The sequence below is a fragment of the Hylobates moloch genome, unplaced genomic scaffold, assembly GCF_009828535.3.
Source record: "Hylobates moloch isolate HMO894 unplaced genomic scaffold, HMol_V3 SCAFFOLD_148, whole genome shotgun sequence".
NCBI lineage: Eukaryota > Metazoa > Chordata > Mammalia > Primates > Hylobatidae > Hylobates > Hylobates moloch.
The window spans coordinates 30,197-43,788 of NW_026652423.1; the positions used below are offsets into that span (position 1 = coordinate 30,197).

Consider the following 13,592-nt stretch of genomic DNA (forward strand, 5'->3'; position numbering starts at 1 on the left):
ACCTCCCTTCCCCTGACTCCCCCCCAAGATTTTGCAGAGGGAAATGGCTTTTGTACCAGGTCATTCTTTATAATTAAACTCACAGTATCCACCCCCTCGAGCCGGCCCCGCCTCCTTCCTGGGAAGGCAACGCCCCCTATCCTCCGGGGCTCCGGGTGGGTGGTCCCAGCCCGCGGGGCGGTGCGCAAGCGCTGTCGGGGCCGGCCCGGGCGTCAGGCCTCGTCGTTAGGCTCCGCCCCCAGGGCCTCGAGCATGCGCCGCCGGACCAGGGAGCGGCGCAGGTGCAGGCGGTAGTCGCCCAGCAGGAGGTCGTCGTGGCGCACTAGCTGGTGCGCAAGCCCGCGGGGACTGAGCCCGGAGCGCAGCAAGCGTGAGCGCGTCTGGAAGTCCGTGGCCGCAATGAGCCACCTGCAACGGGGGGTGGGGACGGAAAAGGAACTCGCAGGTCGTTTCAGCCCCGGCTTTGATCGTCGAAGAGTCCCTGCCTGGTCCCCGGAGTCGTTTACAGGCCCTGGTCCAGCGGACCGTCGCTCCGCCCCTAAACTCCCCTCCAGCCCTGCCCTCTCGCCTGGGTCGCTCTAGGCTCCTTACGCTCTGGTTCTGCGTCCTGATCCCTGTCTGTCGAGGCTCCATCTCAAACCGCTCCAAGGCCTGACCCTCCACTGGCGACTGCAGGCTCCGCTCTACCCTAGGCACTCCAGGCCTGTCCCCACCCTATCACCCCTGGCGCCACACCTACTATGTGCTCAGTCCCTTCCACCCCTTCACAGCTGCCTTTCCAGGCTCAGACCCCTATCCCGGTCACTACTGGGTCACTCAAACGCGGGCCCCTGCTCACTCCAGATCCCTCCTTCTCTCTGATCGCGCCGGACCCTACCTCCAACCGCGCTCACTCTTGGCCCCGCCCCTCAGTGGCTCTGCGCCAATCTTGCTCTTAGCTAGTCCCTCCTGGCCCCGCCCCCCACGCTGTCACTCCACTGTCTCTTCGCCTCACAACGCCCTTACACCAACCACGCTCTTATCTAGTGGCTCCGGGGCCCGCCCCTCAGCGCCCTTACACCAACCACGCTCTTATCTAGTCGCTCCGGGCCCCGCCCCTTCGTGCTTTCACTCTTGGCCACGTCCCTCAGCGCTTTAAAACCAACCACGCTCTTACCCGGTCGCCCCGGGCCCCGCCCCTCCCCCTCGCTCCAGGCCCCGCCCCCGCCGCTTACTCACCGGTTCCGGCGGCCAGCAGTCCCACAGATGACGTTCATGTTCTCAAAGCGGATGCTACTCACGCGCCCGCTCTCCATGGCCCCCGGTAACTGGGCCTCCAGCGCTTGCAGCACCTCCAGGTGGGTAAAATCCTCCTCGGGCTGCGGGTGTCGGAGAGAGAACCTCAGCCCGTGACCTCCTGGTTCATTTTGGGTTCAGAAGTCACCACCCTAGACCCCACCTGCAGAACCGGCCACAGAGTTCCAGGTGGCATTTGAGGGGCAAGGATCGCTCTTAATCCCAGGGTACTGTCGCTATTGTCAAAGGAGACGACAGATTATCTCTCAGATGGGAAAGCATCTGCTGTCACTCTAGGTCATTCTCCAAAAAAATCAATTCTTACCAAGCCAATTTGCCCAAAAGTCAATGAACAGTTGGCTGAATGATTCACCAACTTAGCCAACTTTACGAATCTACCAAAAACTTTCCCAGCAATTTGCAATGGATGCGACTGAAAGCTCTTGAAGATATCTGCCAGGATTTAAGTTACACACCTTTCCTTTTATATTCGTATTAGCATTTTAAGAATGTTTAGTAGTCAAAAGATAAGGGTCATAGGGGTTTTGATGTCTTGTCAATCTATTTAACATTCAGAAACGTACTGATCACTAAACACATTTGCAGCATGTGATTAGCATGTGAAGGGTGATAACAGTTGTCATAACACATAAAATAGCTGAGGAACTAAAATGAAATGAAAATTTTCATGATTTCACTGAAAAATGATGTCACTTCCAGAAAGGCATTCCTTGACTGGGGTGAGAGGGGAGGCTGGAGAGTCCCTTGCTCAAAGCCACAAAGAAGTGGAGTGATGGGGTGGAGACTGATCCCTAAAACGAGGACAGCAATCCCTGTATGCAGGGTGGAGAGTCACACGGATTAGCTGAGAGTGTACCTTGGAGGCCTGTGCCTGGCACACAGTAAGCACCCATTGACATCAGATCTTCTCAATTATTGAGTGCCTGGGACCCTAATATATACCTCTTCTGATTGAAGGCAGGGATGACCAGTTTGCTGAATCTGTCAAAAACATGAGCTCTTTCTTTCCTTCTTCCCTCCCCTCCCCTCCCCTCCCCTTCTCTTCCCTTCCCTTCCCTTTTTTTTTCAACAGAGTCTCACTCTGTCACCCAGGCTGGAGTGCAGTGGCACGATCTCGGCTCACTGCAACCTCCACCTCCCAGGTTCAAGCGATTCTCCTGCCTCAGCCTCCCCAGTAGCTGGGATTACAGCCGCCTGCCACCACGCCTGCCTAATGTTTGTATTTTTAATAGAGACGGGGTTTCACCATGTTAGCCAGGCTAGTCTCAAACTCCTGACCTCAGGTGATCCACCCACCTCGGCCTCCCAAAGTGATGGGATTACAGGCATGAGCCACCGCACCCGACACACATGGGCTTTTTCTTGAATTTTTGTTATATTTGTAAACTTTACAGAAGTGGATTAGTAGGACTCCTTTTGTCCTCCCTCCCTGCCCCCCTCAGCCTCCCCTTTCTTTGCCCGTTGGTCTCTCCTCTGACATGAGCAGTAGATTTCATGACTGACCCTTTGACAAATTCACAATCAGTTTTCAGCAAACTGCCCTGGTGCCAAGCCCACAGCTTGTAAGCCAAGAGCCTGAATTTAAACTCTGGCCACACTGCTTCTCAGCCTGTGCCCTTCCCACCACCCCACCAAAACTGTACAGAAAATAAGGGCCCAGGTCCACTTACCAAGGTCTCCATGCAGAGGCAGAGGGGCTGGTCAGCTGGTGGGGTGGGGAACTTCCGGATGCACGGGAGTTCTCGGTCCAGTGCCTTGTAGTCTGCAATGACCTGCCGCAGGTACTGCTTTCTAGGGAGAGAGCGAACAGGCAGGGACCTCTGAGGTCAGGGTTCGCTGCCATCACATTTGGGGAAGCGGAGGATAGAGGTCATGTGGGCCAGGGACAACTCACGAGGATTTGATGGGCCTGCCCAGGCTCCGAGCCTGCATCTCCTCTGGGGTCTCCAGGTCCGTAAGGAGGGCTCCTGAGGACACAGAACCCAGTGTCAGCTGCCCTGAGCCCTCCTCAGCCATGATTCTGCTTAAATGGCCATCACCAGTTGCTTGCCCATGCCACACCCAGAATAGCTTGTACGCCAGATATTGAGTTACTGTCTGTTAGCTCCAAACTCCACCCCACGACACTGGCTCTGTGATGCCTGGGTTGAGACTCTACTAAGCCCATTTCTCCTTCACCAGCTGGGTTCCTATTAGGCTCTGCCTAACAGGGGCGCCAGTGGGAGCCTGCAAGGCAGGAGGAAGCAGGAGGAACTTCCTCCTTTTTGCTTCCTCTTCTAGTCACGCCAGACTTACTTGTTCACTGTGGCAGCATCACTTCAGTAACAACACTTGAATCCAGTTTTCAGTTTTTGTTTTGTTTCGTTTCGTTTTGTTTTGTTTTGAGACGGAGTCTCGTTCTGTCGCCCAGGTTGGAGTGCAGTGGCGCCATCTTGGCTCACTGCAAGCTCCGCCTCCTGGGTTCACACCATTCTCCTGCCTCAGCCTCCCGAGTAGCTGGGACTATAGGCGCCCACCACCACACCCAGGTAATTTTTGTATTTTTAGTAGAGACGGAGTTTCACTGTGTTAGCCAGGATGATCTCAATCCCCTGACCTTGTGATCCTCTTGCCTCGTCCTCCCAAAGTGCTGGGATTACAGGCGTGAGCCACCGTGCCCGGCCCAGTTTTCAGTTTTTCCAACACTCTCAGAATCAGTCTCCTGATTGGAACTTGACTGATAACAGTTCTCAAATATGTATCCTTTTTGACCACCCCACAATCAGCTAACTGGTCTGTCTCTTATGGCCAAGTGCTGGTTGTTCCATGTATTCCATTTTCCCCTTCCCCTACAGTCCTAGAGTTTTACCCAGCACATGGCTTCCCAGCTGGAGACAACAGTTCCCAGACTCCCTTGCAGCTAAGTGTGGCCGTGTGACCAAGCTGTCACCAATGAAGTGTTAGCTGGAGTGAGAGGTGTAACTCTGGAGTCATTCGCTTAAAAGATTACTGCTTTTCTTGGACTCTTTGCCCTTTCTCTTGGACTGGAATGTGGATTAGCAATAGCCCAGCTTCCACCATGTTCGGATATGGCAAGCAACAATATGGGAGGAACTCTTAGCTCTAAATCTTCTCACCAAGCCAAGATGTCCCACCAACCCCGCTTTTCATTACACAAGAGAGAAATACACTTCTGGTTCTTGACCAGCTGAGGCAGATAACATAGCAACACCCGATCTCTACACAAAAAAAAAAAAAAAATTTTTTTAAATTATCTGGGCATGATGTTGTGTGCCTGTAGTCTCAGCTACTGAGGAGGCTACGGTGGGAGAATTGCTTGAGGCCAGGAGTTAGAGGTTGCAGTGATTGTACCAATGCACTTCAGCCTGGGTGACAGAGAAAGAGAGAAAGAGAGACAGAAAGAGAGAAGGAAGGAAGGAAGGAAGGAAGGAAGGAAGGAAGGAAGGAAGGAAGGGAGGGAGTGAGCGAGCGAGCCAGGTGCGGTGGCTCACACCTGTAATCCCAGCACTTTGGGAGGCTGAAGCTGGCAGGCCACGAGGTCAGGAGTTCGAGACCAACCTGGCCAATATGGTGAAACCCCCATCTCTACTAAAAATACAAAAATTAGCTGGGTGTGTTGGTGTGTGCCTGTGGTCCTAGCTACTCAGTAGGCTGAGGCAGAAGAATCACTTGAACCCAGGAGGCAGAAGTTGCAGTGAGTTGAGATCGCGCCACTGCACTCCAGCCTGGGCGACAGAGTGAGACTCCATCTCGAAAACAGAGAGAGAGAGAGAAAAGAGAGAGAGGGAGGGAGGGAAGAAGGAGAAAGAGAGGAAGGGAGCAAGGGAGAAAAGAAAAGAAATACACTTCTGTCTTCTTTATGATGTTGTGTTTTGGGGTGTCTTTGTTATAGCTGCTGAAAGAGAGTAAAGCAGACCCTGACAGCCAGGCCCCGGTGCTCTCCTGCCGAACATAAAACATTTCCCATAACACCAACATCAAGGAAGGCCACTCTGTGACTGTGACGGACTGAGGCAAAAACAAGACCACTCCTGAATCATGTCTCAACACAACAAAACATGAACATTGTCCAAACCACAAAACTAACCAAAATCCCCCCCTCCCGGCTCAGAGCTGACGGCTGCTTTTTCATTAAGCCCAGCATTAGCTCCATCTACCCCTCCTGGTTCCCGATAAGATGAAGAGTCCCAGTCACCGGCTTGCCTGTGCTTTCCATCAGCCTCCCATCCAGAGCAAAGCCCCACTCCCATGATCCCTCCCCAAAGTCACCTGACACAGCCCAGCTCTTGCAACAAGTCCTTGCTAACAGCCTTCTACTGAGACAACCCGTGTGTGTGTGTGTGTGTGTGTGTGTGTGTGTGTGTGCTGTCTCTCTCATTACAATAAGTCAACACATTCAACTTAATTTAACTATAGTCAGTGGTATGCTGGCATATGTTTCACAACGGGCTCTCTTGCACACTCACACACACACATGCGGTAGACACTTACTCCAGGGCCCACCCCCAGACCTACTGGATTCAAATCTACATTTTCACAGGATCCCCTTCCAGAAATACCTACCCTCATTATTTTCTTCCAGCCATACCGGCCTCCCTCCATCCCTCAAACGCAGCCATCCCCTCCTCAAGTCTGTCCACTTAACAATATAACTACGTGCTTACTGTCCCTTTTATATGCCAAACACTTTTAAAAACACTTTCCATTGTGGCCAGGCACGATAGCTCATGCCTGTAATCCCAGCACTTTGGGAGGCCAAAGTGTGCAGATTGACTGAGCTCAGGAGTTCGAGACCAGCCTGGCCAGCATGGTGAGATCCCGTCTCTACTAAAAATACAAAAAAGTAGGCGGGCATGGTAGCACGCACCTGTAGTCTCAGCTACTCCGGAGGCCGAGGCAGGAGAATTGCTTGAACCCAGGAGGCAGAGGTTGCAGTGGGCCGGGATCATGCCACTGCACTGCATCCTGGGTGACAAAGCAAGAATCTAGTGCCAAAATAAAATAAAACAGAATAGAATAAAATACTTTCCATTGCATCCTCACAACAATCTTCTGAGGTAGTGTTGTTTAACACATGATGAAACAGAAGCACAGAGAGGTTAAGTGACTTGCCCAAAGTCACACAGCACAAAATGATAGACTAAGGATAAAAATGTAAGCATCTGGATCCAGTGAGCGTGTTCTCAATCTCCCCAGGTGGCTTCCTCTCACCTCACTCTCATCTAATCTCCTAATTCCTCTCCCTCTCCAGTTACCCCAGCAAGGTAGAATTTTGAATTCTAGGTCTGACCCTATGTCCCCCTTCCTTAAAACCCTCCCAGGACTTTTCATCGTCTTTGGGATGAATAAAATCCAAAGTTCTTCCAGTGACCATAAGACCACACATGATCAGACCCTGCTAATGTCTTAAACCTGATCAAGCACAATCGTCCTTTTCACCTGCTGCAGTCCAGAAACGCTGTTTTTCTGCGACTTGGACTCTCTCTGACCCCTCCTGCTGCAGGATCTTGGCTAATGCTGTAACTCTGCGTGGATCTCTCTTCCCCCTCATTTGACTAATCAAGTCTCCCTGAGGGTCCACTGATGCCATTCCTCATAGCACAGTATGTTTGTACTCACAGTAGTTGCAATTTTACCTTTATTTCTGTGATTCCCTAATTACACTCTGTCTTCCCTAAGTCTTCCGAGCAATGTGAGGGCAGGGACTTGTCTTTTTGTCCCCAGCATCTAGCAAAGTGCCAGGCTTATAGTTGTCCTTAGTATTTATTGAATAAAGCCTGAAATGTGTGCACTTTGTTTGGGCCCTAATTTAAACAAGCCAGGTATAAAAAAATACAATTTTGAGATAATTAGGGAAATTTAAATATGTACTAGATATGAGATGATATTCAAAAATAATTAGAGGCCGGGCATGGTGGTTCACACCTATAATCCCAGCACTTTGGGAGGCTGAGGCAGGGGGATCACTTGATCCCAGGATTTTGAGGCTGCAGTGAGCTATGATGGTGTCAGTTCACGCCAGCCTAGGCTACAAAGTGAGTCCCTGTCTCAAAACAATAAATTAATTTTAAAAAATAGCCTTGTAAAAGTGTTAAATGAATCAAAAAGTAACTCTAGCAGCATCAAAGATGCATGTGAAAAAATGTGAATACAATAGTTTCTCATGAAATATGACATTAGAAATAACTATTTCTAGTTACAACAGTGATTTTAATATATTCATTTAAATGTATATGTGTAATTAAATTAACAAAAGCATAAACTTAAAAATAAGTACTTATTGAAAAATTGAGTAAATGCAACAATTTCAAGCTTCCCCCCCCCTTTGGTGACAGAGTCTCGCTCTGTTGCCCAGGCTGGAGGGCCATGGTGCAATCATAGCTCACTGCAGCCAGGAACTCCTGGGCTTAAGGGATCTTCCTGTCTCAGCCTCCCAAGTAGCTGGTTAAATTTTTTTAACAGGCATCTCAGAGGGCCCCTGCGTGCCTTGGAGGATGCTGGGGACCAAGAGATGAATGAGACACACCTCTGCCCTTTCAGAACTCGCAGATAAAGGGCAATGTGTGTTTCAATGAGAGTGTTACAAGGTGGAGGGAAAGCCCAGTCTCCCAGTCTAGGGGCAATCAGGGAAGGCTCCCTAGAGGAGGTGTTGTCCACAGTGAGACCTAAAGAATAAGAAGGCGTTTACCAAATAAAGAGGTGACAGAGAGAAGGATGTTTCACACGAAGGGCCTAGCATGGGACAAGGTTTTTGAGCAAAAGAGAAGAGAGTCACCTGCAAGAACTTCCCAGAATTCCCTTGAGCCCCAAGACTAAAGAGCGCTTATTGCCATTGGAGGCTATGAATGATCTGTGAGATGGCGTGTTTCACGTCTCCTCTCCCAGCATGAGAACAAGCCAGGCTGTTTCATCCATTAGGCACTACAGGCAAAATGCTTGGGGCCCAGGGGCTTTCTAATGGCTTATGCTGAAGTTTGCAACCTGATCAACTAAAAAATGTTATTGGTTCCACAACGCTGCAAAGAAAACAGCAAAATCGAAATGAACAAACGTTGATCAACAAAACTAGCCAACTGGTCGACTCAACTCCACTTGACTTTTCTGGAGCTACATATAAATTACATGTCACGTGGGTGCCTCAGTCTAGGCTAGAGATAGTGCATCGTGGGGTCTCCAAAAGAAAGATGCCTTCAAAAGCACTAAAAGAGACCTAAAGGCAGAGAAACAACGTCTGTTTTGCCTTCAGGGCATTTGTTCTGCCTCGAAGGCTGAGGTGGGAGGATCACTTGAGCCAGGAGCTCAAGGCTGCAGTGAGTTTTGTTTTTGGGTGTTTTTGTTTGTTTGTTTGTTTGTTTTGTTTTTTTGAGACAGAGTCTCCCTCCATCACCCAGGCTGGAGTGTAGTGGCGCAATCTTGGCTCGCTGCAGCCTCTGCCTCCTGGGTTCAAGCGATTCTCCTGCCTCAGCCTCCCTAGTACCTGGGATTACAGGCACCCGGCACCACACCCGGCTAATTTTTGCATTTTTAGAGATGGGGTTTCACCATGTTGGGCAGGCTGGCCTCGAACTCCTGACCTCAGGTGATCCACTCACCTCGGCCTCCAAAGTGCTGGGATTATAGGCGTGAGCCACGACACCCAGTCCTGAGTTTGGTTTTCTATTACCTGCAGTTACATGCATCCTCATTGAGATACTACTCCATAAATGTTGAATGAGTGTAACTGCATGAGCTGTGCTACAGCGCAGAGTGCTAGCAGGAAGTGCTGGGCTAGGAGCCTGAAGTTGTCAGCAGGGGTCAGACGACACAGGGCCTCAAAAGCCAGGCTGGAGCTTTGGGACTCTGTCCTAGAGGTGACAGGAAGCTAGGAAGTGTTATGAGCAAGGGACAGCCAGGGTCACTGCTGGAAGTCAGAGAGACCTCTCTAGAGCCATGGAGGGACAGGCAGGAGGAGAGAAACTGGGGACCAGGGAGGAGGTGAGGAGAGGGTCTACATGGAAGAGGATGAGACCTGGGACAGGGCTGCGGGGACAGAGAGGAAGGAATGGGGAAGGGAGAGTCAGAGGGCAGGAAGATGGGGTCTGATGGGCTGTGGGAGGGAATTGTGGGAGGTGGAAGGATGGCACCAGTGACTGGGTTGGCGGTGGAGCCATTTGAAAATGGAAACCAGGAAGGAGGAGAGCAGCTTTGGGGAAAGATGCTGAGCTCAGGATGGGAGACAAGACAGTGAGGTTACCTAGGAGAAGAATGGCCTCAGAAGCGTTGCTTAGGCCCCAGAGGCTCATGGGAAATGTAGTTCTGAATCCAGGGCATTGGCCAAGGAACTGCAGAGGCTTGTGGGAAATGTAGTTTGAGGTCCAAGGGGGCCGCTCTCCAGGAATCTGGTGAATCCAGGAATGTTAGGGATGGCTTTCACTTTGGAGTGCCAGTGACTCGCTTAAGGCCACACTGTGAGCCAGGGCTACTACACACTGCCTGGATGGAGGAAGTCCATCCCTTCCCCAAAGACACAGCTCAGTACCTGCCTTCCTGTGCATGGTGGGGCTGCCCATGGCAGGGGAGCACACGGGCTCCACCTCTGGCTGCATCCTGGGAAGGTGGGTGAGGGATGTCTCAGGAAGGTGGCAAGAGAGGCTCTGACTGGGCCACCCGCCCCAGCTCCTTCTCCCCACCCCTGCCTCCTCTACCTCCTCTTTGAAGCCCCGGGGTAGAATTACAGAGGAACTGGAAGGCTGAGACCACGCGGAGATCTGGGTTCCCCTGACCTCAGGAACTCCCTGTGTGCCCCAATCCCTTCTTTCCCATTTCCCTGTTTTCCCTCCTATCTCTCTGTGTCTCCTAGAGTCCCTTTCCCCACCCCTCTCTCTCCACCTCCCTTCCTCATTCTCTCCCCATCTCTCTGCCCCCCTGCCTCCTCCCTTCTGTCCCCACGTCTCCACCACTCTTTTGCTTGATTTCTCTGCCCTCCTCCTCCCTCCTTCTCTCCTGGGCTCCATCTCTTCAGTCTCCATCAGTTTCCCCAGCATCTCCCCAGGCCCCCGTCCCTCCTTGTCTTCATTGTTTTCTGCCTCTCCCTAACCCCGTCACCCTCTCTCTATTTTCCCACCTCTCACCAGTCTCCTTGCCCCATCTCTATCCTCTCCTAGCTGCCTCCATTGCCCCCTTGAGCCCCCCTCCCCTCTGTCATCCCCTTTCTGTTCCCACTTGCCCTCTGCTCATCCCTGCCCCAGCCAGGAACTGGTTAGAAACAAGCGAGATTCCAACAGAAACTGGGTTCTCTAGGGGGGAGGGGATGGTGGGCAGGGGGCCTGGTTGCCATGGTGCCTCCAGAGGGAGGGGGAGGGGCGGGGGCCTGGACTCCTGGATCTGAGGGAGGAGGGCCTGGGACCTGGACACCTGGGTCTGAGGGAGGAGGGTCTGGGGCCTGGACACCTGGGCCTGGGGGAGGAGAGCCTGGGGCCTGGACACCTGGGTCTGAGGGTGGAGGGTCTGGGGCCTGGACTCCTGGGGCTGAGGGAGGAGGGGACTGGGGACCTGGACTTCTGTGTCTGAGGGAGGAGGGACTAGAGTTCTGGACACCTGGGTCTGAGGGAGGAGGGCCTGGGGCCTGGACTCCTGGGTCTGAAGGAGGAGGGCCTGGGGGCCTGGACTCCTGGGTCTGAGGGAGGAGGATCTGGGACCTGGACACCTGAGTCTGGGGGAGGAGGGCCTGGGGCTTGGACACCTGGGTCTGAGGGTGGAGGGTCTGGGGCCTGGACACCTGGGGCTGAGGGAGGAGGGGACTGGGGACCTGGACTCCTGTGTCTGAGGGAGGAGGGACTAGAGTTCTGGACACCTGGGTGTGAGGGAGGAGGGGCTGGGGGCCTGGACTCCTGGGTCTGAGGGGGGGGGGGCTGGGGGCCTGGACTCCTGGGCCTGAGGGAGGAGGGGCTGGGGGCCTGGACTCCTGGGTCTGAGGGAGGCAGGGCTGGGGGCCTGGACTCCTGGGTCTGATGGAGGAGGGCCTGGGGTCTGGACTCCTGGGTCTGAGGGAGGAGAGGATGGGGGCCTGGACTTCTGGGTCTGGGGTCTCCTGGGGCCTCTCATGCTAGAGAGAAGGGTTCTAGCCATGTAGGTGCCTGTTCAGCATCCCTTTCTCTGGGTCTGCAGAGCTCTCAGCAGGAATTGTGGAAGCTGGACCTTCGCTTATTTATTTTGTCTGTCCTTGCAGTCTTTGTCTCTGTTACTTGTGTCTCTTTCTCTTCCTCTCTCTCCACATCCAGATGGTCTCTGGACTGTCCGTTGTTCCTGCTTACTAAGTATCCGTCCTAGGTAGTGGCACCTTGATTTCCTCAGTGATTTGTTCAGTGGCAAGCTTAAGAATCAATCTAGGCTACAAAGTCAACCTTTGGACTTTTGCTGGACCTGTTAGAAAACAGGCTTTTTCCCCTGTGGTTTTGGGGCTGGTCAGAGCCAGGGTTGGAGCTCCGGGGGCTACCACATCACCATGCAGGGAGATAACTTGCCTGAGAGCAAAGACAACACAAAGGAAGCACAGCCCAAAGATACAGACAGTTGGATTCCTGGAGATGATTGGAACACCTGGATCCAGCAATGCCTGAAGCCCTCATCCACCATAAAGTTCCTTTTATGCTTAGGTCAATTTGATTTGCGTTTCCGTTATTAGCAATTAAAACAGTCCAGATTGAAATAGTCTTACTCAGTTCTGGGGGCCCTGACCCCCTCCTGGCATCTTCACATCTGTTTCTCTCCCATCAAGCTGTCTTCCATTTCCAGCTAACAATTTTATCTCAGCAGGATGGATGACATTTTTGATTGCCTTGACCACAGGCACACCTGACCCTCACGGCCTATCTGTCTCCAAGTTCTATTCCTTTTGCCTCTCACCTCTCTCTGCTCCTTCCTCTCCTCTCTACTCCCATAGCTCTAGCAGCCACTCAGATCTTGTCCTCTCCCGCTGGGACCCTTGCCCCAGCCTCCTTTTTTGTTTGTTTGTTTTTGAGACAGGGTCTCACTGTGTCCCCCAGGCTGGAGTGCAGCAGTATGATAACAGCCTTGACCTCCCAGGCTCAAGCAATCCTCCCACCTCAGTCTCCCGAGTAATGGGGACCACAGGCCCACACCACTACGCCTAGCTATTTTTTTTTTTTAAGATGGAGTCTCACCATGTTGCCCAAGCTGGTCTCAAACTCTGGGGCTCAAGCGATCCTCCCACCTCAGTCTTCCAAAGTGCTGGGATTACAGGTGTGAGCCACCACGCCTGGCCCAGCCTCCTGGCCGCTCCATCCTCCATTCTCTTGCCCTCATTCCTGTCCTCACAAGTGGGGCTCCAGAGGGGTCCTTCTGTGCCCAGAACTGACCTGCCCCTGCCCTGCTCACGGCCCTCCCAGGGCTCTCCAGTGCCTTGGACAAACTTTCAGCCCCTCACCTGGACTGAAAGAGCTGCATGATCTAGCCTCACCTCCCTCTCCCAACCTCACCCCTTCAAACATTCTCCAGCTACCCTTTATTAATTATTTTATATAAATAATCCCTCCCGCAGCCAGGCGCGGTGGCTCACACCTGTAATCCCAGCACTTTGGGAGGCCAAGATGGGCGGATCATGAGGTCAGGAGATCGAGACCATTCTGGCTAACACGGTGAAACCCCGTCTCTACTGAAAATACAAAAAATTAGCCAGGTGTGTTGGCGGGTGCCTGTAGTCCCAGCTACTTGGGAGGCTGAGGCAGGAGAATGGCGTGAACCCGGGAGGCGGAGCTTGCAGTGAGCTGAGATCGCACAACTGCACTCTAGCCTGGGCAACAGAGCGAGACTCTGACACAAAAAAACAAACAAATAAATAAATAAATAAATAAATAAATAAATAAATAAATAATCACTCCCACACCATCCCACCTTATTTCTGTCTCCACTCTTTCCATACGCTGTGTCTTCTGCCTGGAATGCTCTTCCGACCTTTCCCCATATCCCCAAATGCCCTCATCTTTTAATAAGAAGCTCAAGTGCCCTCTCCTCCAGGAAGTCCTCTCTGACTCATCCTACCAGTTGTGTTTTCTGTCTCCTCCCTCTGCCTGTTTTTTTATCTGCTCCTTCTCCAGACCTCTGAACACTGCCCCCCGCCCCATCTGTCTTGCTCAGAAATTTGTTTCCTGACTCATCTCTGGCTCTCCGGCATCACCCCACAGGGGCCAGGCTTCTGGAAGTTCAGGACATGTGAGTTGAATGAATACATGATTATTTCCCTCTATTTCTGTGACCCACATTCAGTAGCCCCCTAACCCCATCTGCCCTGTCCCTCT

At 52.3% G+C, this 13,592-nt stretch overlaps 2 protein-coding genes across 3 annotated transcripts in view; one reads left to right on the forward strand and one right to left on the reverse strand.

The window, feature by feature from the left end:
• LOC116464053 (putative uncharacterized protein C19orf81) lies at positions 1–10,544 on the reverse strand. Of its 2 annotated transcripts, XM_058434964.1 has the most exons (6): positions 10,502–10,544; positions 9,815–9,882; positions 3,191–3,263; positions 2,967–3,087; positions 1,219–1,358; positions 1–408 (listed from the first exon to the last, which is right to left on the reverse strand). In XM_058434964.1, exons 1-6 carry the CDS (start codon positions 10,510–10,512, stop codon positions 213–215), a joined length of 609 nt encoding a protein of 202 aa, XP_058290947.1. In that variant the 5' UTR covers positions 10,513–10,544; the 3' UTR covers positions 1–212. The 2 variants fall into 2 exon arrangements, with proteins under 2 accessions (XP_058290947.1, XP_058290948.1); XM_058434965.1 differs by lacking the exons at positions 9,815–9,882; positions 10,502–10,544 and adding an exon at positions 3,592–3,812.
• The window catches only part of LOC116464056 (synaptotagmin-3), a 27,846-nt gene continuing 15,443 nt past the window's right edge, over positions 1,190–13,592 (forward strand). The window contains exon 1 of the mRNA XM_058434961.1: positions 1,190–1,337. The gene's annotated coding sequence lies outside the window, so the exon portion shown is untranslated. The remainder of the gene's footprint in view (positions 1,338–13,592) is intronic.